Genomic DNA, 27,843 nt, shown 5'->3' with positions numbered 1-27,843 from the left:
TTTATCATAAATTAATCTATTACCGTTCCTACATAATTTGTAAGAAAAACAGTGATAAAATATCTACTGAGGAGTCTTTCCAATGATATATAGTTTGTCATGATTAGGTTAGGATTTAACTGTAGTAGTATAAAACATAATAATATAGAAGTAAACAGGACAGTAACAGTTAAGGGGTTAAAAAAATGTGGTTGAACACATTTTTAAAGATCATAAATTTTGATATTAATTGTTTGCACTGTGTGACAAATACGGATACATTTTTTCTGTTCATACCTAATTCCTTCTTGTTTTTAATAATGTGATATTTTGAGAATTGCATTGACGGCAGTTAGGGTCAATTTGTCCCGCTCCATCAAAATCGTACCCAGAAATTGAACAAAACACAAGGGTTAATCTGCCATGGTGCACTTTTAGACAAAGCTATGTAATGATCTGTCGGGGTGGATAAGTGTCAACAATGCAAAGCCCCTACAACCTAATTTAAAGCAGTGAATGGCATTCCTGCAGTGGAAATGCAGGCAGGACACATCGTGAATGCATGCGCATGTTTACCTCAGATACTCTTTCAACCAATCAGCATGTCATGAAGGTTTCCGAAATGCAACTCTGACCTTCAAAGTATGTGGCCCCTAGTTAACCTGAACTGAGCAGTGCTCTTTAAACTTAAGTATATGCTTGTTGCATGGATCAGGGGTTAAAAAAATGGGGTAAATGCTACTTTCACCCAGAGATTAGTAGGTCTGTTAGTAAAATCTGTTGAATTCAGCAATCTTTGTTGCATTATGTGCCAATGGTGACCATTCAAAAATGGAGAGTTTTTTTCTCCAAACTTTGTATGCATGTTACTCAAGAAGTATAAATGATATCTTAATGGCCTTTTAAATATTGGATCTTAACAAACTTCTCTTTTGGTATTGACAATTTCAATATGGCTTCACAAGTAAATTGTACACATTTTCAGTGGACAAAAACGAAATGTAGGTAATTTTGCAAAAATATGATACTTCTTTTCTTTTAAAGGTAAACAAATAATGTTGAAACTAGAAATGCATCTTGTTTCCTTCTGTCCAAACAAATGCACTGAACATGACAAATTTTATATTTGGACCTCTGGTTGAGTTGACATGGAATGACAAATACCATTTTTCTTTTTATAAATTTAAAAAATCATGATAAAAAAAATAAATGTGTTAAATAATACATATCAGTACTATAGTAAATGGAAAAATAGCGCAGCATAATAGAAACGAAATATTCCTCAAACAGTATTTTACACATTTATAATAGCCTATGAATATTTCACAGCATGAAATTATTAAAATATATAGCTGTAAAATATATTTGAATGTTCATCTGTTGTATCTAAAGTGACTAATTCAATTCAAGGTAAAAATTTTAAACCTCATGCATTGTTTGGGAATCGAACCCACGACCTAAGCGTTGCAAGCACCATCCTCTGCTGTCTGAGATTTTTAACACAACATTTCTTCAAAAAACAATTATTTTCTCATCATTTCAAACCAAATACGGTGCCTTTTGGTGCATCACATCAAGGAGTCAATAAAAAAAAAAAAAAAAAATCACAGAAAGATGTTGGTTTTGCAAAATAAACCTGATGCAATATTTGATTTAGAGATCTTCAATTAACCGAATTTTACTGCTTGTCACATTAATGCTGTAAACTAAGCTACAATGAGGGTATATAAATAAATAACTTTTGGGGTTAACGGTTCCTTTAAATGTTTTGAACAAGAATGCATCTATTTTTGCGGAATTCTGCAAATTTTCCCCTAAAAGTCAGCACAGAAATGGGAAAAATGCCAGATTTGATCTAAATCCACAGTGCACAAAACAGTCAAATGTGAAGGGTTTGGATCCCTACAATCAGTTGCCATGCTGGATCAGATGGCACAACTGTTAGCACTCCAAGCACGCACACGTCTCTTTATTTTTAGGACGTGCCAAGGATTTTTCCTCCTCCCCACTGTATTTTTTGCAACACATGACACAGGGCTTAAGAGTGCTTTGGTAATTAAAATCCCCCTGCTGCTGCCCCTGCAACACTCCGCCATTATTATTAGCACGACTGTGACTCGTTTACATTTCCTCAGCGCCTGCTGGCATGACAGCGCTCCACTTTCTCCTCGCTTGCACCATGATCCATTTCATTCTCTCTCTCTCTCTCTCCTTCTTTCTCCCACTGGCACGTACACACAGTTGGCAGCGAGAGCTGAACGACAGCACATTGCTATGCATTTCTGATTGTCTAGTGGTAATCTGGTGGCCTATTTTGAAATGCATGCATTGTGATCAAGGCACATGCATATGAGTATAAGCAATATTTGCACAATGCATGCATGCAAAACATCAAAAATTGTGTGTCCAATTATTCACATGCAGAGAATTAAACTCCTCAACTATTTAATGCATGTTTCTGCAATGCAAACACACAAAGCACATTTATAGTGGAGTTGCCTCACATAAACTAATAAAGTAATGACAGGATCATTTGTCAGAGATCTCCTTTAATCATGTTAGCCTACAGGTTCTGGTGGTAAACTAGTCAACACCATGAGGACTAGAGAGCCAGGGAGTTATCTAAGAGGCTGGAGCAACAGTGCCCCCTGTTGAAACTTTGACAGACTCACATTCACACACGGTTTACAACACAAGCTGTTTTCTTCAGTCTAATGTCATACACTCACACCCCAATCTGTCTTCTCTAGTAACTTAACATCAAAGTATGGTAAAGTTGGGTTTACCACAAGCCTTATTTTACTCATAAATTGAAAACCCCTATAATAAAACCCCAAATACAGGCAAATTCGTCTTCTAGGTTCTGAGTAATGGTACCTCCACCAAAAGCATCTACAGCAGCAAACGCTTGGCTACTGCATTTTAACAATGCTGACATTGCATTATGTTTCAGCGCCAGTAGCTTGAACAAGAACAAAGCTTTCTCCATTGGCCGCAGTATCATTCACACACAACACCACAAATCAGCTTCACTGAGGTCAGTAAGACATGCTTAGTAAAACTTAATTAAACCATTAAAATGTATACTCAAAAAAAAAATTTAAAAAAAAATTTCACAGGGCTAAACAAATTTAACTATTGTAATTAAACACTGTTGTTAAATTGTAAAATTTACATTATTTAAATTAATTAGACAGGCTTTTTGGTTACTAAAATTTGAGGTTAACTATTAAACGAAGTCCAGAAAAATACACAGAATTCAGAAAAATTCAAATAGACATGGTTTTTGATTATTAAAATTTAATTAAACCATTTAAATGGAATTTAGAAAACATTTGGGGTAAAATAAAAAGGAATTTAAGAACAAATGTAATATTTCATTGGGCCCCAAAAATATAATTTTTGGAATTAAACTCTTACTGAAATGTTAAATTATAAGTTTCATGATTTCAATTTATTAGACATGCTTTTTGATGAACCATTAAATGAAGTACAGAAGAAAAGAAAACTGAATTAGGGGTTGAAAAAAAATATTATTTTTAAACAATATTATTGTTTTACTTTATTTTTGATCAAATAAATGCAGCCTTGGTGAGCAGATGTATAGATATATATTTACATAATTAATTCTCGTACTGTCTTTAATTCATGCTATTTTTAATTTATATAAATGAGGATAAATACATTTTTCATTTTAGCATCTCTATCCCTTTAAATCCCAAATCTCAGCAGCTTCCCTCTTAACACACTTTTCCCGTCTTATAAAAGTAAGGGAGGGAGCAGCTTTGGTATGAGTGCATGAGTTCATGGAAAACACACCGTCTGTCATTATGTTTTTATTCGACGTTCTTGGCTCCAGTTGTGTTTTCATATTTTATTTTCCAGTTCCTGTCTCTTGGCAGCGCCGAGCGCCTGACTACATCTTCCAAACACAACAAAGAAAGAAAGAAACCAGCTGCAGACTTGGATAAAAATAATTAGGCCTGTATTTGTCTGCCAGCAGAGAAGCTTCCAAAGCGACCAAACCCTTTCCTGTGCTACGGTCATTAGAAGCTCTCTGATGCTTTACTGCTGGGTGAATGAAGCTTTAAGCAGCTGAACATAGTCCTCCAAAACAAAACTAATAAAGGCTAGAGTAAAAGCGGATAAAATCTCTCACAACTCGTATTTTTTCAGGCCAAACAGACCCTCCCAAACTCCTCTGGAGCTGGACTGAGCCTCATGCAATCAGGACATTACACTTCATACTACATAAAAGATCTTCAGACTGACATTAATAACCATGCAGTAATGAATATCACCCTATGACATCATTACAGTGTTTACGTCATTGTAAACTTACAGTAGCCCACCAAAGAGACCACTGACCTTTCAAAGACAAACTTAGACACAAAAGCCATGTTGCTATGTCCGACAAGCCATATCGGTCTCACGCCACACACCATGTTCTCACGCAGTAGAAAATACATCACTGATAAAACAAGACACCGACAACACACTGACAGACGAGACAGAGCAGGTTACTTTAGGTATGAAACAAAGCATTCAAATGTCTCAAACAATAAATACCATTTTGTGGCTCTTTAACAGATTGCTGTAGCGCCTCATTTCAAGCAGCACATGAACTGTCATATTTATTACTATTTATAGCACAGAAGAAACATGAATGAACATCTGAGGGCATGTTGTTACAGACACAGTCCTCAGACTTTCTTTTTTTTTATTTTTTTTATCCTTGTGGCCAACAAACTCTTAGAAAAAAGGTTTCATTGGGGTTCTATATAGAACCATAGGGTTCTTTACTCAACTCCAAAGAACATTTTATGCTAAAAGGGTTCTATAATGACAAGAAAGAAGCCTTTTGGCACAAAGGGTTCATATCTTGAATTTTGTGATCATTCACATGCATTCATAAATGCATTTGAATACACCGAATAATGCAGTGAAAGAACGCACTCAAAATGCACACGCGCACTAGTATGACTTCATCATGTAACTTTACATTAGCCTAGATGTGTGCACTTTTTAGACACGATTTGTTTAGTTTTTGAATATACTTGATACTGTTAAAAGGCACATCATTAAAACAAAAAATATGAGTTCACATTTCACACCTAAACAAGCGTGGAAAACGTAATTAGAACTAGCTACTAAATTAGTTAAAAATGCCTATCCATATACAGTTATGATTTGTGAACCCGCTTTGAACTGCTGAACTGATTCATATGATTCGCGATCCCCAAATTGACTCAAATGATTCGTGTTCCTGCTACGAACTCCCGAACTGCTTCAAATGATTTGCGATCCCCAAATTGACACAAATGATTCGCGATCCCGATATAAACTCCTGAACTGACTCAAATGATTAGCGATCCCAATACACATAATGCTATAAAAGTGTGCACATCAAGAGAAATAAACAGCAGATGTTCATGTTAACAACTTCTTTATATTGAGCAAACGCTGCTAATACACATACATTTGTTAATAAAGTAAATAAAACGAAAACATGAATGTTTTAATGCTACTGAATAAAAATAAATGATCCACTCAATAGTCTCTGCTCATCATGACAGGACCTGGATCAGTGAGCTGCGTCTCGGGCCGATGACGTCACTTCCAGGGAGGCATGTTGTACACGCCCCCGTCCCCACGTCAAAACAGTGCCATAAAGAGAGACGTGCAGAAAAGTGAAGCGCAAAGGAAAAATGGTATAGCAAGCTCAAGCTAGACTGACACACAAAATAAAATCAGCGTTGCAAATAAATTAATAGATATGACCATGGAAAATATTTATTGCAAAATCATTGCTTTCGCGCTGTTTCATTTGTTTTGCAATTCTTTTTTTTCTTTTTTTTTGCAAAAAGCAAATGTATTTTCCTCAATACTTTAAATAAAATGTTTTAAAATTATATATATTTTTTTCTGTATATTTTAAACAAGGTAAATCTTTCTGATTTATTAAAATAAAAAGTCACATACATGGATTTTTCTGGCCTAAGCCCCGGATCTCCATTCACCCTAGAACCACCCCTGCCTGTGGGTAAATGAATGGGAAGAGGCTCCAACTCACTCTTCATTTGTAAACATGCAGTAAAATTCTGGTTTTATAAACTTTTTCAACATTGTACACATACAATGTATACAGTGCAAATGACAGAATCAGGAGCAAAAATACATAGCAACATGATCGCAAATATAGATAAATAAGACAACCACGGCTAAAACTCAAAAACACAAAACCAAGGATGGAACTTGAAAATGGCTTCAATATAACTCTTTGAAATTCAATTACTTTTTAAAAGATTATGTAAATCCGTTCAGAAATATGCAAAACAGGGAGCACCTGTGATCTCCATCAACTCCAATGTCTATAAAAGCTGTAGTTTTTGTGTTTTGGCTTTTGTAGGGTAGAATAAAACAAAAGCATAGTAGAAAACTCTCGAATACATTTTTAAAATACATTGCATAGAAAACTGTGTATTTTCAGTTAACTTGCTACTAAAAACCAGAAAACTTTTCAAAGATCTGATGCCACTAACCTGATATATTTCGGCAAATCCAGTGATCATATCCTCTTCATAAGCGCTAATTGTTTCGTTGATTGTATCTGGTTTAAACATGATTTCGTTGCTTGGCAATTGTTATTTGATATTAACGTTACTATTTACGCAACTACTTCCGCTTTATACGTAATGCGTCTTGGGCGATCCCGGTTATTAGAGTACAACGTGACTACGTGTGTTTTTGTTCGTTCCACTACGCTAACTTTCGTTAACATACGCCACAGACACGTATGTGTTGCCAAGTCCTCGTTTTTCCCGCGGAATATTGCTACGCTTGTCGCAGTTTAAATGGATAGTTTGGAATACTTTTGATTGGCAGTTGAGCTGGATTTATTTCGAAGACCTGGCAACCCTGCGTTCGACCGAAATTCCATTGACATAACAGCGAAATTGTCAACAATGTAAGAATAATAGTGACTAAAACATACATTTAATAGAAATAAAGTTAGGAATGGGTTATGGAAACTATTTTAAAATAACAAAAGAATTTAACAAAACCACCAATGCTTAAATAAAATCATATATTAGGTGGAAAACTTAAAAAAATAAAAAATGAAACATACACATAACAAAATTACAAAAACTTTAAAAAAGTAAATGTAAAAAAAAATAAAAACACAATATTTATATACACACACACACACTAAAATAACACAAGCATAATTTGTAAATGTGATTTAACCTTAAACATGACCTGTGTTCGTTCATGTGTTACTTTGTAAAATGTTTGACGCTGAGAATGTATTTGATAAATGCTTCACTAAAATATTCTGTAGGTTCTCTGCATTATTCAGCACATCAGAGCCGAATCCACTTTCCATTTATAAATCTGTCCACATCATTATTCCTGGAAAATCTGAGTGCAGCTGGACAGAGAGGGCAGAAGGTAGATGTATTTCTCCAGCGAACGTTTCTATTATCCAGCAGTGCCACATAAATACTGTTTCAAACCCAAAGCATCTTCTCGTCAGTCATGTCCAGACATTTGTGCTTCGAGAAACCACAGAAAAACTGGAAAAGAGCTTTATTGGTTTAACAATAACACAGTTTACAGTGAAAAAACTGATTATTGTACCATATTTCTCTCATTATTAATCATTTACAAAATAAATTATAGCATTTTCAAGTTAAAATTTCAGTTTTCGGCTTTGCAGGTTTGTGTGACCAATCATATTAACCAATCGCGGTAATGTATTATGAATAAATTAAACTTTTTTGTTAAATGAAATAAAATCTAAATATTAGATGAAAACTTAAATAATAAAAGTTGCTTTCGCAAAACTAACTTAAAATAAGTTTTAACTGAAGTACTAAAATTGCTTGGACTCAAATAAAATCTGAATATAAACATTTAAAATAAGATAAAAAAAAGCACATCAAATAAAAACACAAGTATTTTTAACTTTAATGGAAACTATTAAAAACCTGCATGTTTTAAAGTTTTAATTTATAAAAAAAAGGAAATAATGTTTTGTTATGAGAAATAAAGCTGCAATGAAATAAAATAAAAATAATAAATTTAAATGAAAATTAAAAAAATAAAAATGTTTCACATTTTATATAAAATAATGTTTTCATATTTAATATTTGTGCCTCTCAGTAAAACAACAAATCTCAAATCAACAAATCTTTTGGTTTATTAATACCGCACATCCGGTCTAATTAGTAGTCTGAGTACAATAGCATACCATATGCACATAATATTGATTGTTGTTATATTTTCTAGTATGCCATAATAAACACAATTTGAAAAGGTTTTGAATGCCTGTGCTGACCAATAGCTTTAACTGTCTTTGCTTATTAAACCAAGATAGATGAGTTTTAATGTAAAATATTCTTCAGTTCAGACAACTAAATCTCAAGCGAAGTTTATAGGTTGTAATAATCTGTGTCTGTACTGCCTCCAAGAGGAAGAGGACTGCAATCGTGAAAATTATGATTTGGAGAAGAGCAAGTAAAACAGAAGCACATGTAGAAACGTGAGCCACAAGACATTCATGATTAAAGTATTTAATGAATAACTGATTTTTAAAGTTCAGTGCATACAAATTAATAAATGTACCCAAAACACTTTCACACACAAAACGATTTATACACAAAAACATCTGATTAAACTGCAGATAGATCAGCACTGCTTTGTGTTCGTGTCTGTAACATGATGACCTTATAACCAGAAAAACATTCAACTCTTACTTTGATGCTTTCGTTTGTATTCAAAGATCTGTGATTGTTATAAGAAATCATGTTTGGAATGGCTTTTAATATGAACTACGATACTGCAAACTATGACCAGACAGAGTGCAGAGATCAGGATGAGTGTGCAAACAAACACAGGAATGAAACACCAGAAGATCAGGCCACGCTTCACTCCACGTCATCTTCCTCCAGACTCGGAGAACTTACTATCCGCTGTGAACGGGAGAAATGATCGCCGTTAAAGGAACAGTACACCCGAAATAAACACTTGCAGAAAATGCCCCACCATCTTCAGGCTTTATGTGATGTAGAGGAGTTTGTTTCTTCAACAGGTTTGGAGAAATGTAGCATTGCATCAGTGTCTCATCAATGGATGCTCTGCAGTGAATGGGTGCCGTCAGAATGAGAGTTTCAGCTTTTGTCTTCTCCAGATGTTCACTGATGGACTGGAGTGCTGTGGATTATTATAGTGATGTTTTTATCAGACTCTCATTCTGACGGCACCCATTCACTGCAGAGCATCCATTGATGAGACACTGATGCAATGCTACTTTTCTCCAAACCTGATGAAGAAACAAACTCATCCTGATATTTCTCATGTCTAGGTGAACTATTCCTTTAACACAGGTTCTCTACTAGTGAGAGGTGTTTCAATGTTCAAGAGGTGAAATAGCTAATAGTCACTGTGAAGACACGTAGCTTTGGAAAGTTCTTGGTTTTCTCTTGCATTCCTTCTTGTCCCAGGAGCTAGATAGACGCAGCTCACGGGGGGTTTAAAGGAGTGCGGTGACGGGTGTGAGATGTGTGTTGAGCTCACCTGACTGATGGTTGGTAGTTTGGTGAGCAGCATCTGGAAGACGTGAGGAGGCAGAGTCTGCTGGAGCACCTGAAGGAGCTGCTGTGGCTGGCCGCAGACGGCGATGGCGTTGGTCAGGTGATCAACACCCTTCTCATAGTCTCCTGAGGAACACATTTGGGTGTCTAGCACTTCATGGCATGCAGAGTAGATCTAGAAACCTTGTGACAAACATCTCACCCTGCGCCAGCAGCTCCTCGCCCAGCTGAATCTCATCCAGGAAAAACTTCTGCACGGCTGCCGCATCTTTAAGATCTGGCAACTGAAAGATAGAGCGAAACTTCATCTCCTTCATAAAGCTCTAGAGACGCTTTTAAAACTCAGGTCAAAGGACCAAAATGGTGTGATGAGGAGATTGAGGAAAAGTTTCCAGAAAAAAAAGGATCTGAAGCATAATAAATAAATATATATATTTTTACTAAACTTGATTTTTTTATAAAATGCATAAAAATTAAATCAAATATTTAAAATGAAAAATAAATATAAAGATTAAAAAAACAACCAACTAAAAAAAAAAAAAAAAAAAAAGATAAAATGAGATTTGAAGCATAATAAATAAATAAATAAAAAAGATCATTCTAACTCAACTTGATTTTTCATAACATGCATTAAAATTAAATCAAATATTTAAAATGAAAATATTTTTTTAATTAAATAAAAAATAGCCAACCAATTACATTTGTTTAAAATAAAGATAAAAATGAGATTAATACAATAAAATTGATTAGACAAAATAAATAATGAACAATGAAGTCAAACTAAATAAATATTAAAACAGAAATAAATTGATTAAAATTAAAAGATTAAAATAAATAATAAATAAAAATGAGACATAACTAACTAAATTGTTTAATATGTATAAAGAACAAGAAAAATAAAACAAATGCTTTAAAAAACGTAACATAACAGTAAATAACTATAGTGACAGAAAATAATAATATATAATAATGTAACGTAAAATATTTAGTGCTGTCAAAATTAGCGCGTTAACGCATTCGATTAATTTGAAATATTTAACGCGTTAAAAAAAAATAACGCAATTAACGCGGTTGCAGTTTTTTTTTATTTCCAGTTGTGGCCTATGTGTGTTCAACGTGCAAAGAAATATGAATAAGACCAAGGAAGGACTTTTAGACGGAAAGTTTCAGTATAAAACTCTGCCGGATTACTCTTCAATCTGCCACAAGAAACAGCAACATTAAAATCATGAATTCAAATGTCATTGTTTAAAAAAAAAAAAAAAAAAACAATGACTGTAACAGTGCGTAAACCAGACCTTTCTGTAACGCTAACGTTAATAAGCTTAAACGAAAATAAGGAAATAATTGTGTAGCGGAGTATTTTTTGTACACAGTGCCGCGAACTGTCAATCACTCCTGTACGCGTGCATCACTGTCCTCCCCGCAGCTGCAGCAACTTGCGCTCTCTCTCTTCATCAAGCTTTAAAACAAAAAGGGGACAAAAAGATCATATTGTCTTTGTGCATGGGCTATAGATTAATTAGATAACTTAATATCTAAATTTGTGCCTTGCCGTCTACGGTATTTTTTTAGAACTTAGAAAAAAGATGCTGCAGCCAATGAGCATCCAGCGAGGGCTGCAGGACGACTCAACCTCCGCAGACAGTTTTTAATGTTTATCAGACAATAAATACTCAAGATTTTGCTTTAGTATAACTCACAACGAGTTTCACACACCTTCTCCGGCCACGTTGAGTTGTTGACACTTAACAGTGGGAAAGCGACACATGCGCTATTCACTTGTGTAACTTAAGGGTGAATGGGTAATGTAGTTTCTGCTCTGGGTGGGATGAATTAGGAAGCTTGCATTGTGAAGGGCGGAATTTTTTTGCAGTCCACTTAGAATTCAACATAACAGAAATCATTTTTGTTTTTTATTGGCATTGATTGTTTTGAAATTCAAATGGTACTTACATGCCTGTGTTTTTATTTCTGTAATAAATATGGCTTTCAAGCCAACAGTTAATTTGGAGGATATTGATGGTTTATTGCAGGTATGTTGTTTACATGAGAAAATCTGTGTTACAAGTTAAACAAAAATTCCAATAAACAATCATATTTTGAATTTAAATAGTTTCTTTGTCTTGAGTTTACATTAATTATTTACATTTTACATTTACATATCCAAAAAGTTTCAGTCTTTTAATTGCGATTAATCGCGATTAATCGCGATTAATTTTAAAAAATTGTGCGATTAATTAGTTAATTTTTTTTAATCGATTGACAGCACTAAAAATATTATTTTTAGCATGAGGTTGATCATATTTGGGGTTCTGTGGCATTTAATGCTTAAAAAAAATGTAATGGCAAGATTCCTAAACATCTAAACGTGATTCAGATGTTTGACCTACTTCAGCGAGTCCAGATTTATTCTGAGCAGCTCTCTGCTTCTTCCTCCCTAAAAAAGAGAGAACAAAACAGCACATCAAACTACAGATATCTATATGTATTCATGTTTAATTAACATATTTAATGCACAACGCATGATCACCTTATGATCACCTTATGACTCACAAGTGAACCATTCATACGAGTCATTCAAACGAACCGATTCAATGAAGCATTCATCGGGGGTCAAAATGTCTGAACGAGACTGACCTGTTAGTTATTACCAATCTAACATTGTTGGGAAGCTACATTTATTTTATAATTTAATTACGTAATTCCCCAACACTAGTAGTCTGTAATCTAAACAGCAGATCAGTGAATCCAAACTAACCAGCGCGCGAGTAATCTTTGCCGATCACATGACTCACGTTCACGCAGTCTGGTTCTGAAGTTCGGATCGCTGCGTCGTTTTCTGTCGAAATAGATACAGTACCCGATGAAGATAGCGCCGCAGACCCCCGCAGCGATCGTGCTCGGTTTGCTGCCCATCATCGTGGCGCCGTTAACGGTGATCTGCTGCGGCGTCTGCAGGACACGTGCTCACACAGCGGAGGAAGGACCCCTCTGGGAGTGTTCGCTGCAGACGCCTGAAAGATTCTAAGCATCTTCACAGAATATATTCAGAGAATGTTTCACTCTCACTACACTTCCGGCTTCTGAACTTTTAATCATAGTATTATATTTATTTTTCGGTTTTAAATTATGTCTGATTTAACGTTACATTTTGAACATCTAACAGTAAACGGTTGCGCGGCACAGTCTTTAGGACACACACACAAACACAGAGCGGTTATAATGTTTGCTAAGCACGGTCTGTGGCAGACCTTTCTGTCAGGACAACAATTCAATAAACAGGATAATAAAAAAAGACATATTTCGCAAAGGAAATGTTTCCAAACAAAGCATGTTGTTGTGCTCTGCAGCAACACACATTGGTGTTTACTGAATAAATTTGCTTGAGTAACTTTTAGCTAACTTTTTTTCTGAATGAATCATCCGTCTCAAATGAATCCATTGATTAAATGACAGACAGACTCACTCATTAAGGAAGTGGCATGCCGCTACCTAGTGGCAAAGTACCATTCTAATTTTTTTCATAATTTCATATTTCTGTACTCCAAATTTTATATTTTATACATTAGCCTCATAAGATTATTTATGCAATTTGTAAGTGCTGTGTACGTACTCCTTCAAAAATATAAGTGTATAGAGCCCTGCGTTTGTAATTATACTTGGCATTAAGTGTACATAAACACAGAGATAAAGTCCTTTGACCGGTGTATCTTTGTAGAGTAAGAGTATGTCAGTGCACTGCTTAATGTTTGCTTCTTATCCCTGTTCTACCAGGAAGAGTGTAGCCAGTCAGGCTTGATTGGCAAATAAAATAAAACAGAGACAGAGACTAAAAAAAAAAAGTGAGATAGAGACACAACATCAGCATATGTGTCAGGATACAAGGAAAAAAAAATTTTTTTGTTTGTTTTTGTACATTTTAAACAAGGTAAATCTTTCCGATTTATTAAAATAAACAAACTCTTAGAAGAAAGGGATCATTGGGGTTCTATATAGAACCATAGGGTTCTTTACTCAACTCCAAAGAACCTTTTATGTTAAAAAGGTTCTATAATGATAAGAAAGAACCCTTTTGCCCACAAAGGGTTCATATCTTGAATTTTGTGATCATTCACATGCATTCATAAACGCATTTGAATACACCGAATAATGCAGTGAAAGAACACACTCAAAATGCACACGCGCACTAGTATGACTTCATCATTAGCCTAGATGCCTGCACTTTTTAGGCACGATTTGTTTAGTTTTTTAATATACTTGATACTGTTAAAAGGCACATCATTAAAAAAAAAAAAAATGTGTTCACATTTCACACCTAAACAAGCGTGGAAAACGTAATTAGAACTAGCTACTAAATTAGTTAAAAATGCCTATCCATATACAGATATGATTCGCGATCCCGCTACAAACTCCCGAACTGACTCAAATGATTCGCGATCCCCAAACTGACTCAAATGATTCGCGATCCCGCTACGAACTCCCGAACTGCTTTAAATGATTTGCGATCTCCAAACTGACTCAAATGATTCGCGATCACGCTACGAACTCCCGAACTTATTCAAATGATTCGCGAACCCCAAATTGACTCAAACGATTCGCGATCCCGCTACTAACTCCCGAACTGCTTTAAATGATTTGCGATCCCCGAACTGACTCAAATGATTCAACATCCCGCTATGAACTCCCGAACTTATTCAAATGATTCGCGAACCCCAAATTGACTCAAACGATTCGCGATCCCGCTACTAACTCCCGAACTGCTTTAAATGATTTGCGATCCCCGAACTGACTCAAATGATTCAACATCCCGCTATGAACTCCCGAACTGATTCAAATGATTCGCGATCCCCAAATTGACTCAAATGATTCGCGAACCCGCTTTGAACTCCCGAACTGACTCAAAGAGATAAATAAACAGCAGATGTTCATGTTAACAACTTCTTTAACTTGAGCAAAGGCTGCTAATACAAATACATTTGTTAATAAAGTAAATAAAATTAAAACATGAATGTTTTAATGCTACTGAATAAAAATAAACGATCCAATCGAAAGTCTCTGCTCATCATGACAGGACCTGGATCAGTGAGCTGCGTCTCGGGCTAATGACAAAAACAGCACTTGTGTAATATTGCTTTCGCTGCTGGTGTGATATGCTAGAAATATAAGAAAAAAACTCCTAAGTATTTTTTTTTTTGCCCCAATATATAGAACTGCATTCATGGAGTTGTTGCACCGAATCATTTGTAAGTGTATCATGTGTAAGATGACGTACAGGTCTGGGGGCGGGGCCAGTGCATTAACTGCGTTAAAATATTTTAATTGATTATATTATAATATTAAATTTAAGATAAAATGGTAAACTGACAGCACTTATAGATATATATATATATATATATATATATATAGACACACACACACACACACCTAGTAGATGAAGTAACAAATAAGCTGGTTATTGTACTAATTTCTGTTCCAGACTTAGAGGTTTTCTATTCTATTATTTTGTTTTGCATTGTTAGTTATATATTTGTTCCGTATGGTCAGAGTCTCAGGTTGTGCTGTTCTTCAGAAGATATTTTAGATTAAAACACAGCAGCAGATCACTAGATTTAGGATTGTGATCACTCATCTCTGATAGGAACCAAAGTGGACATTCAAGGTCACAAACTATGGCATTTAATTCAAAGGCTTTTCTGCTTACATTTGTACAATAAATTACACACGGTCCATCTTCTGATGAGCTTAATAAATATGATAGAACTTCCCGTTAAGCTTTGACTCTTTCTTTCTCTCTCTCTCGTCTTTACAAACATCTCTGAACATACTTGTAAAGATCCATAAAACTTTACAGTTCATGTACAGATTGGAAAATACCACATTTAAAAAAGAAAAAAGAAAAGAAAAAGAAAAACCTGGTACAAGCACAGTCTTAACGGAAATACACAGACGAGAACAAAAAAGTATGAAATCAAAACTAACCTCTATGCAAGAAAGAAACACAAAGGCATGGATAAGAAAATGAACAAGCTTCTACTTTCCGGATGTACACAGACACTACAGTTAAAACAGTAAAACTGTACAGAAACGTACATGGTATTAACAGTGCAAGATATTAAATAGCTTGACTCAAAACACACTTCTCAATATACAAATGTATAACAAAGGCATACAATTACATACAAGTGCCAAACGCTACAGACCTTCAGGTTATGATATAAGAGGGAGTCTATACAAAAGGAAACTCTGGAGATCTTCAGCACTTTTCACATCGTAACCCTTTCCCTGGTCAGATGGCGCAGGATGAAACCACCGAGGGTTCAGAGATGAGAGGAAGAGCTTCTCTTGGTTTTACTTTTAAAGCAGTTATTCACCCCAAATGAACATGGACTCATCCTCATGTCTTGTTTTCTTGGAGCGGCTGTTGCGCTGTATTGGAAGTCATATTAAATCAAGATACTTTCCATTTTTAAGTTTTCTATTTTTTTTTTTTTATTGCAAGATTACATCTAGCGATCCTTCCTAATTTTTTTTAGTCTTTCTTATAGAATTCTGAGTTTGTGTCACAATTTTGACTTTTTGAGTTCAGCTTATTGAAATTATGCCGTTTTCCTAATTTTTCTAAATTTACATCTCACAATTTTGACTTTACGTGGAATTCTGAGTTTGCATCTGACAATTTTGAGATTGTCACAATTCTGTAAAATTTTTTTTAATAAAAATCAGAAGTTTAAATGTAGCATTTCTGATGCATTTTTCTCAGAATTCTGCGTTTACATCTCGTATTTTTGAAGAATTCAGTTTCTCACAATTTTATTTTTTTCCTGAAAATAGAGTTTGCATCTTGTAACTTAGATTTTTTTCCTCTTATTAAAATTCTGAGTTCACAATTCTCTAATTTTTCTCAGAATTCTACATTTTGCTATTTAGAAAATTTCCCCCTTGAAAAACTGAGTTTGCATCTTGCAACTAAGCCATTTCTGTTTAAAAGATTTAAAATATTATTTCAAATATTTTGTCATCTCACACTTTAGAGTTTTTTCTCAAAGTTCTAATTTGCGTCACAATTCTATCATTTTTTCTCAGAATTCTGAGTTTATATCTTGTAATTCTGATGTATTTTTCTCTAATTCTAAATTTACATTTTGCAATTTGGACTTTATTCTCAGAATTATTAGTTTATTTCTAATTTCAGTTTAAATCTGCAATGTAAACATCCTCAAAATTGCGTGGAAAAAACCCAAGTCCCAGTTAGCTCTTATTTTTGTATATTGTGGTGGAAACAAGCTTCCTCGGATTGATTTGTGTGAGAAACAGACTGAAATGATGTCGTTTTTAGAGACCGACAGATGTTGTAGGAAAAACAAACATCGTTTGTGTTTCACAGGTCAATTTCATTAAACGGTTTTGGAAGCACATGAAAGCATTTTCATTTTTAGGTGAATTACTGCTTTAACCCACAGTCCACCCATCACTGCAAGCACAAGCCACCAAACCAGCGGAGCGTTTCCCAGTGGCCTACACTCACGGCATTGGAGAAAGAGGCGGGAAATGGAAACAAGGAAGACATAAACACACAAAGGCTACGTACAGAACAGAACGGCATCTGTCATTGCACACGATCACAGATGAATCTGCCATTGCACTTCTGAATACTGCCACATTAACCATTTAAACCCCACAGGGTCTGGATAGATTTCAGTAGTAAAATACACTTAGAATCCTGGGTGCCAGAAAAAGTCATCAATTCTCAAATTGTCAACAATCATAATACATTTCACCTCCAGAGATACTGAACGCAAACTCCAAACGTGAGCGCGCGGCTCAATAGCCCTTATCCGACTCGCTCGCTTCTCCATCGACAAGACAAGCTCATGAACAAACACAGAGGATCGAGCGGAGAACGATGAAGATGAAGGGCTGGTCAACATATCGTTCATAAGGCTTTCTGAAATCATCACAAATAAAACAATGGACAAATTGGGATATAACATTCATAAGGCGTGATCTGAACCAAAACACATCCAAGTCAGATTTAACCCTAAAACTAAACTAATTTAATTGTGAAATCAATTTAAATATTCAATTCTCATCACTTTCAACTGTGATTCTCATAACTGCGATATGCCATTTTTAATGATCTATTTTATTAAACAAAAATATGCAAAAAAAATATTTCATAATGAAACCAATGTTTAGGGCCATTAAGATTTTGTTTTTTATTATTGCATGATTTATACAGAAATATTAATTAAATGTATAATTCTCAGTTGCTTCTTTAACAGTATATTTAAATACTATATATTTAATAAAATAATAATGTAATAATACAAATATTAATTAGAAATATAATTATAATATATAAAATAATAACTTAAAATTTTAATTTTAATTAAAAAAAATTCTAATTATTTTCAAATTTCACAATTAAAAAAATGAAACCTATTTTTAGGAGCACTGTTTTTTATTAATTGTGAAATTTATATACAATTATTTATTAAATGTATAATTATTATTGTCAGTGGTGTTTCTCAGGACTCTTATACAGTATTTAAGAAATCATATTAACAAAAGCATAACAAAGTTTGTTATTTTTTGTTATGAAATTGCCTAAATCATTTCAATTCTCAGTAATTATCATAAATCTCATTACTGTAATACAGTATTTTTTAAATGTTGTTTTTAATAAATAATCAAAATTTTAAAAATGCAGTAATTTTTTTTGTTGTTGCTATATATACATATAATATGTATATAAATAATTTTAGGGTGAAATATGACCTGGACAGACTCTTGATTCCTGTTATGATTAAAAAGAAAAGCAGACATTCAGTTTCATGTGAGTTTGGGCTCTGTTATGAAACACATATCTACCCCTGGATGACAGGTTAGCCAGCACTGAGCGTTTCCCAGCATTCCTCACAGGTGCCCAAACTGTAAGGCACTGCAGCGTTGACTGACCGTCAGTGAAAGTCCATGTTTCTAAACTCTGCCGCCTCTTTAACGGCCCGGGACCGGTGGATCTGAGGGTGAACTACAGTTTTCAGTCACTGCAGATGAATTCATATTCAAAGATAGAATCAAATATTCATAAATGGTCAAAAGTGAATGCGATGGGTTTGTAAAATGAACGGACAAACAAATAGAAATAGTCTTTGTCCTGTTGTCAAACCCGACCCTCCCACAACTCTCAGAAAGAAAGTGCACTTGAGTGCAATTAGCTTGCCAAGGAAACAGTTGTCGATATAAAATAGTGCTTGTTGCTGTCTGGTGGCTCTGGTTTCGTCCCGTCGCTGTGTCCGTCAGTGTCTCTGGGGCGGGTCGGGTGCTGGTTAAGTGCTCTGTGCTGCTCGCCGCCGGCGTCCCGCTGCTGTCACCTGCACTCCACAGACAGCCCCGAGGTCTGCGGCGCGCTGGACACCGTGGGCTCGGCCAGCGTCAGCATGACAGCCGCCGTCAGAGAGCTGGAGGACGGTGAGGATGAGGACGAGGACGCCGCTGCACCTGCTGGGACACAAGAGGGGTTCGGGTGAGCAATCATCAGATCATCTTGTTCAAGCTCTTGTTCTGTCCAGGCTGGACTATTGCAGTGTTCTCCTCCAGCCAGTTCTATCAAACCTTTACAATTAATCCAGAATACGGCAGCAAGATTCATTTTAAATGAGCTGAAAAGAATACACGTTAGAAATTTCCACTGGCTACCAGTAACTGCTCGCATAAAAATCAAGGCATTAATATTTACCTAAAAAACCACCACTGCCTCTGCACTGCCTTCATTACTTCAGAGTGATGTGCCTCTAGAAGCTTGTGTTCTTCAAGTGAACGAATTTTATCTATTTGTGACTTGACCCTCTAACTCTAGCATTCTGTTCTAATTCTATTTGATCTATTTGTTGACAACCCCTTTAACTCTAGCACTCTGTTCTAATTCTATTTTATCTATTTGTTGACTTAACCTTCTAACTCTAGCACTCTCTGTTCTAATTCTATTTTATCTGTTGACTTGACCCTCTAACTCTAGCACTCTCTATTCTAATTCTATTTTAACTATTTGTTTACTTGACCTAACTCTAGCACTCTATTCTAATTCTATTTTATCTATTTGTTGACTTGACCCTCTAACTCTAGGACTCTGTTCTAATTCTATTTTATCTATTTGTTGACTTGACCCTCTAACTCTAGGACTCTGTTCTAATTCTATTTTATCTATTTGTTGACTTGACCCTCTAACTCTAGCACTCTCTGTTCTAATTCTATTTTATCTATTTGTTGACTTGACCCTCTAACTCTAGCACTCTCTGTTCTAATTCTATTTTATCTATTTGTTGACTGGACCCTCTAACTCTAGCACTCTGTTCTAATTCTATTTTATCTGTTTGTTGACAACCCTCTAACTCTAGCACTCTATTCTAATTCTATTTTAACTATTTGTTTACTTGACCTAACTCTAGCACTCTATTCTAATTCTATTTTATCTATTTGTTGACTTGACCCTCTAACTCTAGCACTCTATTCTAATTCTATTTTATCTATTTGTTGACTTGACCCTCTAACTCTAGGACTCTGTTCTAATTCTATTTTATTTATTTGTTGACTTGACCCTCTAACTCTAGGACTCTGTTCTAATTCTATTTTATCTATTTGTTGACTTGACCCTCTAACTCTAGCACTCTGTTCTAATTCTATTTTATCTATTTGTTGACTTGACCCTCTAACTCTAGCACTCTGTTCTAATTCTATTTTATCGGTTTGTTGACAACCCTCTAACTCTAGCACTCTATTCTAATTCTATTTTAACTATTTGTTTACTTGACCTAACTCTAGCACTCTATTCTAATTCTATTTTATCTATTTGTTGACTTGACCCTCTAACTCTAGGACTCTGTTCTAATTCTATTTTATCTATTTGTTGACTTGACCCTCTAACTCTAGCACTCTGTTCTAATTCTATTTTATCTGTTTGTTGACAACCCTCTAACTCTAGCACTCTATTCTAATTCTATTTTAACTATTTGTTTACTTGACCTAACTCTAGCACTCTATTCTAATTCTATTTTATCTATTTGTTGACTTGACCCTCTAACTCTAGGACTCTGTTCTAATTCTATTTTATCTATTTGTTGACTTGACCCTCTAACTCTAGCACTCTGTTCTAATTCTATTTTATCTGTTTGTTGACAACCCTCTAACTCTAGCACTCTATTCTAATTCTATTTTATCTATTTGTTGACTTGACCCTCTAACTCTAGGACTCTGTTCTAATTCTATTTTATTTATTTGTTGACTTGACCCTCTAACTCTAGGACTCTGTTCTAATTCTATTTTATCTATTTGTTGACTTGACCCTCTAACTCTAGCACTCTGTTCTAATTCTATTTTATCTATTTGTTGACTTGACCCTCTAACTCTAGCACTCTGTTCTAATTCTATTTTATCTGTTTGTTGACAACCCTCTAACTCTAGCACTCTATTCTAATTCTATTTTAACTATTTGTTTACTTGACCTAACTCTAGCACTCTATTCTAATTCTATTTTATCTATTTGTTGACTTGACCCTCTAACTCTAGGACTCTGTTCTAATTCTATTTTATCTATTTGTTGACTTGACCCTCTAACTCTAGGACTCTGTTCTAATTCTATTTTATCTATTTGTTGACTTGACCCTCTAACTCTAGCACTCTGTTCTAATTCTATTTTATCTGTTTGTTGACAACCCTCTAACTCTAGCACTCTATTCTAATTCTATTTTAACTATTTGTTTACTTGACCTAACTCTAGCACTCTATTCTAATTCTATTTTATCTATTTGTTGACTTGACCCTCTAACTCTAGGACTCTGTTCTAATTCTATTTTATTTATTTGTTGACTTGACCCTCTAACTCTAGGACTCTGTTCTAATTCTATTTGATCTATCTATTTACTTGACCCTCTAACTCTAGGACTCTTTTAATTCTATTTTATCTATTTGTTGACAACCCTCTAACTCTAGCACTCTCTGTTCTAATTCTATTTTATCTATTTGTTGACTATAATATTGGCCAACACAAACTGAAAGAGCTGGAAGCACTCACTCTCTCTCTCTTTCTTCTTCATGCGCTTGCGTCTCCTGTCGATGGAGGCCACCTCAGATTTGAGCAGGAGGTAGTGATTCCTGATGTCCTGCAGTTTCTCCTGAAGGAACGCTATCCGCTCTAGACTGCTCATCTTCTCCAGGTCCGCTGGAGGGACAGGAGCCAAAGGGAATCAGCATCAAAAATACATCACTTCTCATTGAGAATGTGTGGCGGTCTGTGACACTTACACATCTGGAAGCTCCACCTGCCCCGGCCGTGGGAGTGATCCGGATCGCCGTGTTTGTGGTACTTGTGGCCTGAGGGGGGCGTCCGCTTCATCTCGCTGCTGCTCTTAGATGTGGGGGATTTGGCAGTGCTCTCGCTCATACACTGGTCCTCACTGTCACTGCTGTGGGCTGCAGCGCCACCCGGAGGAGAGGAGAGGAGATAGACAAACGTGAAACCTCTTAATGAAAGCTCAAGTGCTACATTAAACATTTTACATTTGTCTTTACATTTGTGACCCTGAACCAAAAAAAAACAGAAACAAGAAGGGCTGTGAAAAAACATAAAATAAAAAACAAAAACAAACAAACTATGCTTGAGTTTGATTTAAATAAGTCTTCAGTATGTGTGAAAGTAAAGCACTCAAGAAGGGCTTCCCAAACTGGGGTTTGTGCTAATAGTAATTATTAATTCAAGCTTATTATAAATAAATAAATCAATTGTTAAACTATTAATCATTTTTACGTTTTATAATTTAAATAATTTTACTAAAATGCAATAATTCATAAAGAAATATTTTTACATAATACATTTAATAATAAATATTTAATGATAATATATTAATATTTATAAATATAATAATTATTTTATTTGCTGCTAAATTACTGAAATAATAATACCACAGCTGATACTAAAAAGTAAATATTTTAAGAACCACACTTTCTATGAATGCAGTGAAAGGTTGAAAAACTGCAGTTTATTTTATTATTATTGTATTAAAAAAAATGTTTACGGATGCCTGATTTGGGAAAATAGAAAAATAATATTGCTATTCAATATGCTATCAAAATTAGGTTCAGATTTACAATATTTCAGGTTTGCTGCACTTGTTTGAAGTGATAATAATAATTACCACTACTACCACATACAAATATAAAAGTGACTAAATAAATAAGTAAATGCTATTATTGTATATTTTAGGAAAAAATTTTAAAAAAAAATTAAAAATCATTTACATACTTTATTCAGCTTCATTTTCAAACATTAAACAATCAAACCGTTCATCTTGATTATAAATAAAAAATACTACTACTAATAATAATAAAAAAAAAAATGCAGAGCCTTTAAACATACCCATTTTTACAATTTTTTTCTTATTACAGGTACGGGAAGATTATTGGCACATGTTAGCAAATAATGTAGCACTAATATTAATATTACATTACAATAATCTAATCAAAACACAGCACTGAGAGAAAAGTGTGCTGAGAGTTCACATTCATGTTTAGATACAGTGTGAATGCAAAGAGAACTAGACTCTTACTCCACAAAGATTGAGAGGACTTCAGTGGAAGAAAACCGAACCTTGGGAATCTGTTTTGACTGGCAGCAGAGTGTGAGCAAACCATAACTTCATTTGAAAACAAAATTAACACTTAAACTGAGTTACTGAAGTCACCGAACTCTTACAGCTTTTCATCTCAGCTGATTTACAGAACGATGCTGCACTGCTGCAGTAGACTGAAAACATGGATGCGCAGAGACACTTGAACACGCTCACATCTCTGCAGGAATAAAACACTGGAAGGACTAGAGAAGAGCTGAATTACACAGGAGCTGCTTAAAGCTCTGCTGAAGCTTATCAACGCTCCACTGACATCTATGAAAAAGCTCTTCAAGCAGATGTCGATTTCGGTTACCTGGTTTGCGGTTCTTCTTGGGATGTAAGCTCAGGCCTTTATGACTGCGCTTGTGTTTCTTTGATGCTCCGCCGCCTTGAGACTCCTTGTGCCTCTTCTGACTGGATGCGGCTGTGACATGGATGAGAACGCAGTCAGAAAATGCATTTCTTGTAATGATGATGATTTTCAACATGCCGTATCGCCCAGGCCTAACTCATCTAAATTAAAGTTGCAGCTATCTCACAACCCTCTCATATAAGCACTTCTCAAAGTGGCTGTCTGTTGTTATTTTTTTATTGTCATAATTTTGTCACTTTAGTTTCATTTTGTACTGTGAAACTGCAGCCTGGGCCAGTGTTGCCCCCTTGTGGAACAAATTATTAATGCAAAACCAAGTCAATGCGCATGTGTGACGTAAACGTATGCACGGTAACCAAAAATCAGGTGGTTTGCTTAGTATATGCGTACGATGGACATTTTTTACATTTTGTCATAGTTGGGTTAACTTCAAAAGCACTGAATGGGAGAGTACCACAAATATATTTTTTTGCATTCCCATTTGCTCAAATTGCAAAAATAAAAAAATACATAAGTGTTTATAACTTAAATGATTATTTTTTATTTAATTTGATGCAAAGGTGATAGAAATACAAACTATATTGTTATAAACATACATTCATAAAAAAAAAAGAATCGAAATATACGATGCTGACAAAACTTTATATTAGTGAAAAAATTCCTCAACAATTACTGAAATTAAACCGTCTTAAACTTAAATTAAACTTTAAACTTAAAGTTAGAAAAAAAAGATACAAAAGAAAGAGTGCTTTTTTTATGCAGCATACTACAGAAACTAAATAATCACATGTAAAATAAACCAGCATTGTCTTCACTGTAAGAATTAAACTTGCTTTGTTTCTTATTAAAGTTACAAAAGATCTTAAGTCAAGAGCAGTGAGTGATTTTCTCTGTCTTTTGTTTTGCAAGTTCTTTCGTGCTTTTAAAAACACGCACATATCTAATAAACATTAATAAATCAAGCACATCCTATTTTGCGAAAATCATATTACATGATTTTACTGATTTGCATGTTTAGTTTGGGCTTTTATGGAGGAGCAAAACCTCACCGCTGAAAGGGGAAGGAATGGGAATAGGGCACAATAATCGTTTTCTCAATTATTGGATTTTCATAATCGTTGGAAGCTGAAATTGAAACTCAATTACGATTAATTGCACAGCCCTAAATAAAGTATACTTTGGGCTTCAGAGACATGCATATGATGTAGGTTCTCAAAGTGTGTCACAGGCTCCCTCTAGTGGTTCACAGAGGAATCACTAAATTAAATATAAATTAATGTTAAAATACAACAGATTTCAGTTGAATTTTTATTGTTTTACTTTTAAGTACAGTACAGTTTTTATTTAACTTTCAGGTCAAAAATAATTCTTATTTGGAATAAAACCTGTTTTTAATTGTACAGAGGTGTATCTGTATAATTAGGCCTGCTACACTGCTGTGTTTTAATGTTGGTCATTATAGTGGTACTTGGAGAGCCAAATATTTTCTGAGGTGGTACTTGGCATTAAAAGTTAAAAACCCTCTGATGTAGGTGACAGTACATACCTTTATTTTTCTGCTCGCTCTCCAGCTGGCTGCAGTTACTCATCGTGAGGCTACAGTTGCTGTTACTGTTGCACGACAGGTTTCCATCGAAAGCCTTGGAAGGGGAACCTGCCCCGTCTTCTTGAGGAATCTCCTGGATTTCTCCACCCATGCTCTCCACCTCCACCGTGCTGCTGTCGGACTCGCTGCGCCCCCCCGCCTGCTCCTCCAGCAGAGCTCCTGTCGGTGAAGAGACGGCTGGAGGACTGGTGGGCGGCGACGGCGCTCGGACCTCGGCGGGTCCTTCTCCTACGGCGGGCGACTCTGGTGTAGTCGGAGGCGTGTTGAGGACCGAGTTGGTGCCGCTGCTGGGATGCTCCTGCAGCTTGTCCTCGGCGATCTCCTCGTCCCGGGAGGGTTCGACACAGGGCTCGTCCGGAGCCGTTACTGCTGGTGGAGGAGAGTTGGCCGCCTCGGTATCAGAGTCCGAAAACAGCTCCTTTAGGGTCTTCTTGGGCCACTGGACTTGGATACTGGACCACACGTCCTTCTGACCTTTAGTACGACAGCCAGGCGATCTTTCTTCAATCCCTGTGGATATTTTGGCTCTTTTCTCTGGGATATCCCAGAATACCGAACGCCCGCTTTTATTTTTATCCTTCACTCCGTTGTATTTCTTTGAAGGCGAGCCCTTGGTTTTGGGATTTCCTCTTGGCTCTTCCTTGGTTTGTGGTTCTGTTGGAGGATCTGCTTCGTCTTCAGAGCTGCTACACGATTGAGCGCCTCTATCCTCCACCGGGCCTCGTTCTTCTAACTTTTTGGGCGAACTACTTGGCAACCAATCGCCTCCTCTGCAGCTTCTAGTTCTGCCCTTCCCTGGGCTTTTCAAAGGACTTTCACCTTGACCTCCAGCCTTTTTTCTTCTGCCGCCGGATCCTTCGAGCTCCACCTTTCTCTTGCTCGTTTCAGGGCTGTTCTGGACGCTCGGCTCCTCGTCTGCGGGAGCTTTGAAGGCTTCAGACGGGCTTCCGCTCTCCCAGTGCTGTGGCGTTAGCGGGCGTTCTGGAAGAACTGCTTTCCGAAGGCTCGCTCGTGCTCCTGGATGATCCTCTTCATCGAGATCAGCGTCACCATCGTCTTCTCGCTCGCTGTCGTCTGTGGAGCTTTCAGAGCCTGTGGGAAACAGAGGGATGGCACCAAAACTTTAGCTCTGTTCCAGTGATATATAAAACAAATGAAGCCGGTCTCCCACACCTTTTGGTTAATTAATTGTCATGCAATTTTTTTTTATTGCAGTATCACTGATATACAATTATTATTTTTTATATATATATATATTTTGAAAATATTGATTGCATTTTTTATTTTAATAATATATATTTTTTTTTTAGTTTTTGTAATTTTTGTCTAAATTATTTTGATTGTTTAAATGTTTTTTTTTTTTTGTTGTTGTTGTTTTAGGACTTCAACTTAAAGACAAAGGATGCATTTATTTGATTAAAAATACAGTAAAACAAATATTGTGAAATATTTTTACAATTTAAAATTGAGGATACATTAAAATTGAATTTATAAGATTTTTTTTGGTGATACACTTTAGGAAGCCAAATTATTAATGACTGTCATATAGTGACTCTGAACACAAGGAAGTATTTTAGCATTGAAAAATTGCACACTTTTTCAAGTAGGACTTGTAATGAAGCAGTGTGAATATACAGGTACCTGGAAGGCCGTTGAGAATGGATGTGATCTCAATGGACTTGACGGGCATCTGCTGGCTTCCTTCATCACCATACTCCTCCTTCGTGGAGAAAGCATCACTGCCGGAGTTTGGTTTGGACAATCGGTTGAAGCGATTTTTGGGTGAAGGAAGATCCACTGTGTCTGTCAATCTCTCTATTCGGTCTCTTTCTCGTTCTGCTTTATTCTGTGGTTAAACAAAAACAGCAAATTAACAAAGCATCCTCTCTACATATGAATATGCATAAAGAATACACTACAGTTTAAAAATGTGGAGTCAGCTGGATTTAATACTTCTATTCGGCAGGGATTCATTAAATTAAACTGCAAATATATACTGTTCCTTGAACTTTCCGTTCAAAGTAATAATACAATTAATCACCAAATCTCTGTACCTTTATTTTTTTGCGGTGCTTTATTTTAGGGACGTTCTTATTGGCTGGTCTGACGATCTTATCGGCTTTGATCCACTCGTCATACCTGTTCAAAGAGAAAGACTGGTCAACATTTACTAAACTTGACTACAAAACTCACAAAACTTTCTCTTTCGTTGCAATTGCAAGATGCAATGTACACATAATTAGATATTACATTGCACAAGTCACAACTGCAAGATATAAAATCACAATCAAGAGAACAAAAAAACACTGCGAAAGAGACAACATGACTAGTGTAAAGCACCAAAGCTGCAACAACGTCTTCAGAAGATCCTGCTCTGCTATTTTTATCAGAAATGTCCACACTCAAATCCAAATCTGAGATGAAAAACCTGAGTATGTCTGGACGACGTGTTCTTGTTTTAGGTGTTGTTCACACTGACAGCTATTTGCAATGGCAAAGCAACCATAATCATTCCTATTCAATGAGAGTTGGAAGGAATTAAACTCTAAACTGTGTCCTTTGGTTTCATATGGTAACTAAAAAACTGCCCTTGAGATGAATGGGAACGCTTACAGATCGAGC

General features: G+C 35.6%; 2 protein-coding genes, 2 long non-coding RNA genes and 1 other non-coding gene across 7 annotated transcripts in view; all 5 read right to left on the bottom strand.

Annotated features, from left to right (window-relative positions):
- LOC127970234 (uncharacterized) overlaps positions 1-7,080 on the bottom strand; it is a 79,936-nt gene extending 72,856 nt beyond the window's left edge. Inside the window, exon 1 of the long non-coding RNA XR_008156568.1 lies at positions 6,522-7,080. This is a non-coding gene — a long non-coding RNA (uncharacterized LOC127970234). The remainder of the gene's footprint in view (positions 1-6,521) is intronic.
- A 1,459-nt stretch (positions 7,081-8,539) lies between these two features.
- Positions 8,540-12,629, bottom strand: LOC127969735 (mitochondrial import receptor subunit TOM20 homolog). Its single transcript, XM_052571816.1, has 5 exons — positions 12,374-12,629; positions 11,969-12,015; positions 9,778-9,859; positions 9,559-9,701; positions 8,540-8,954 (listed from the first exon to the last, which is right to left on the bottom strand). The coding sequence occupies exons 1-5, from the start codon at positions 12,495-12,497 to the stop codon at positions 8,910-8,912; spliced, it is 441 nt and encodes a 146-aa protein (XP_052427776.1). The 5' UTR covers positions 12,498-12,629; the 3' UTR covers positions 8,540-8,909.
- Positions 9,393-9,528, bottom strand: LOC127970813 (small nucleolar RNA SNORA14). Its single transcript, XR_008156684.1, has one exon. It is a non-coding gene; the product is annotated as a small nucleolar RNA SNORA14 (small nucleolar RNA).
- A 2,609-nt stretch (positions 12,630-15,238) lies between the features above and the next one.
- The window catches only part of LOC127970035 (AT-rich interactive domain-containing protein 4B), a 62,354-nt gene continuing 49,749 nt past the window's right edge, over positions 15,239-27,843 (bottom strand). For 2 of the 3 annotated variants that reach the window (XM_052572237.1, XM_052572239.1), the window contains 7 exons: positions 27,276-27,360; positions 26,863-27,067; positions 25,162-26,313; positions 23,556-23,666; positions 21,879-22,046; positions 21,649-21,795; positions 15,239-19,082 (listed from right to left, as the gene is read on the bottom strand). In XM_052572237.1, the coding sequence (XP_052428197.1) occupies positions 18,949-19,082; positions 21,649-21,795; positions 21,879-22,046; positions 23,556-23,666; positions 25,162-26,313; positions 26,863-27,067; positions 27,276-27,360 (2,002 nt within the window). In that variant the 3' untranslated portion in view covers positions 15,239-18,948. The remainder of the gene's footprint in view (positions 19,083-21,648; positions 21,796-21,878; positions 22,047-23,555; positions 23,667-25,161; positions 26,314-26,862; positions 27,068-27,275; positions 27,361-27,843) is intronic. The other variant, XM_052572238.1, reaches the window with a different exon arrangement.
- Positions 19,522-21,580, bottom strand: LOC127970037 (uncharacterized). The gene is made up of 3 exons (XR_008156484.1): positions 21,345-21,580; positions 20,390-21,241; positions 19,522-20,016 (listed from the first exon to the last, which is right to left on the bottom strand). It is a non-coding gene; the product is annotated as an uncharacterized LOC127970037 (long non-coding RNA).

Source organism: Carassius gibelio, chromosome B13 (genome assembly GCF_023724105.1).
Source record: "Carassius gibelio isolate Cgi1373 ecotype wild population from Czech Republic chromosome B13, carGib1.2-hapl.c, whole genome shotgun sequence".
Lineage (NCBI taxonomy): Eukaryota > Metazoa > Chordata > Actinopteri > Cypriniformes > Cyprinidae > Carassius > Carassius gibelio.
The sequence above is the reverse complement of the archived record's forward strand: the minus strand, read 5'-3'. Positions and strand labels throughout refer to the sequence as shown.

Excerpts from the sequence above, each read along its gene's own strand:
- LOC127969735 (XM_052571816.1), bottom strand. The coding sequence starts at position 12,497 with ATGATGGGCAGCAAACCGAGCACGATCGCTGCGGGGGTCTGCGGCGCT. Across the intron at positions 9,860-11,968 it reads ATAAATCTGGACTCGCTGAA|TTGCCAGATCTTAAAGATGC; the intron begins GTAGGTCAAACA and ends TCTATCTTTCAG. Across the intron at positions 8,955-9,558 it reads AACTACCAACCATCAGTCAG|CGGATAGTAAGTTCTCCGAG; the intron begins GTGAGCTCAACA and ends TCCCGTTCACAG.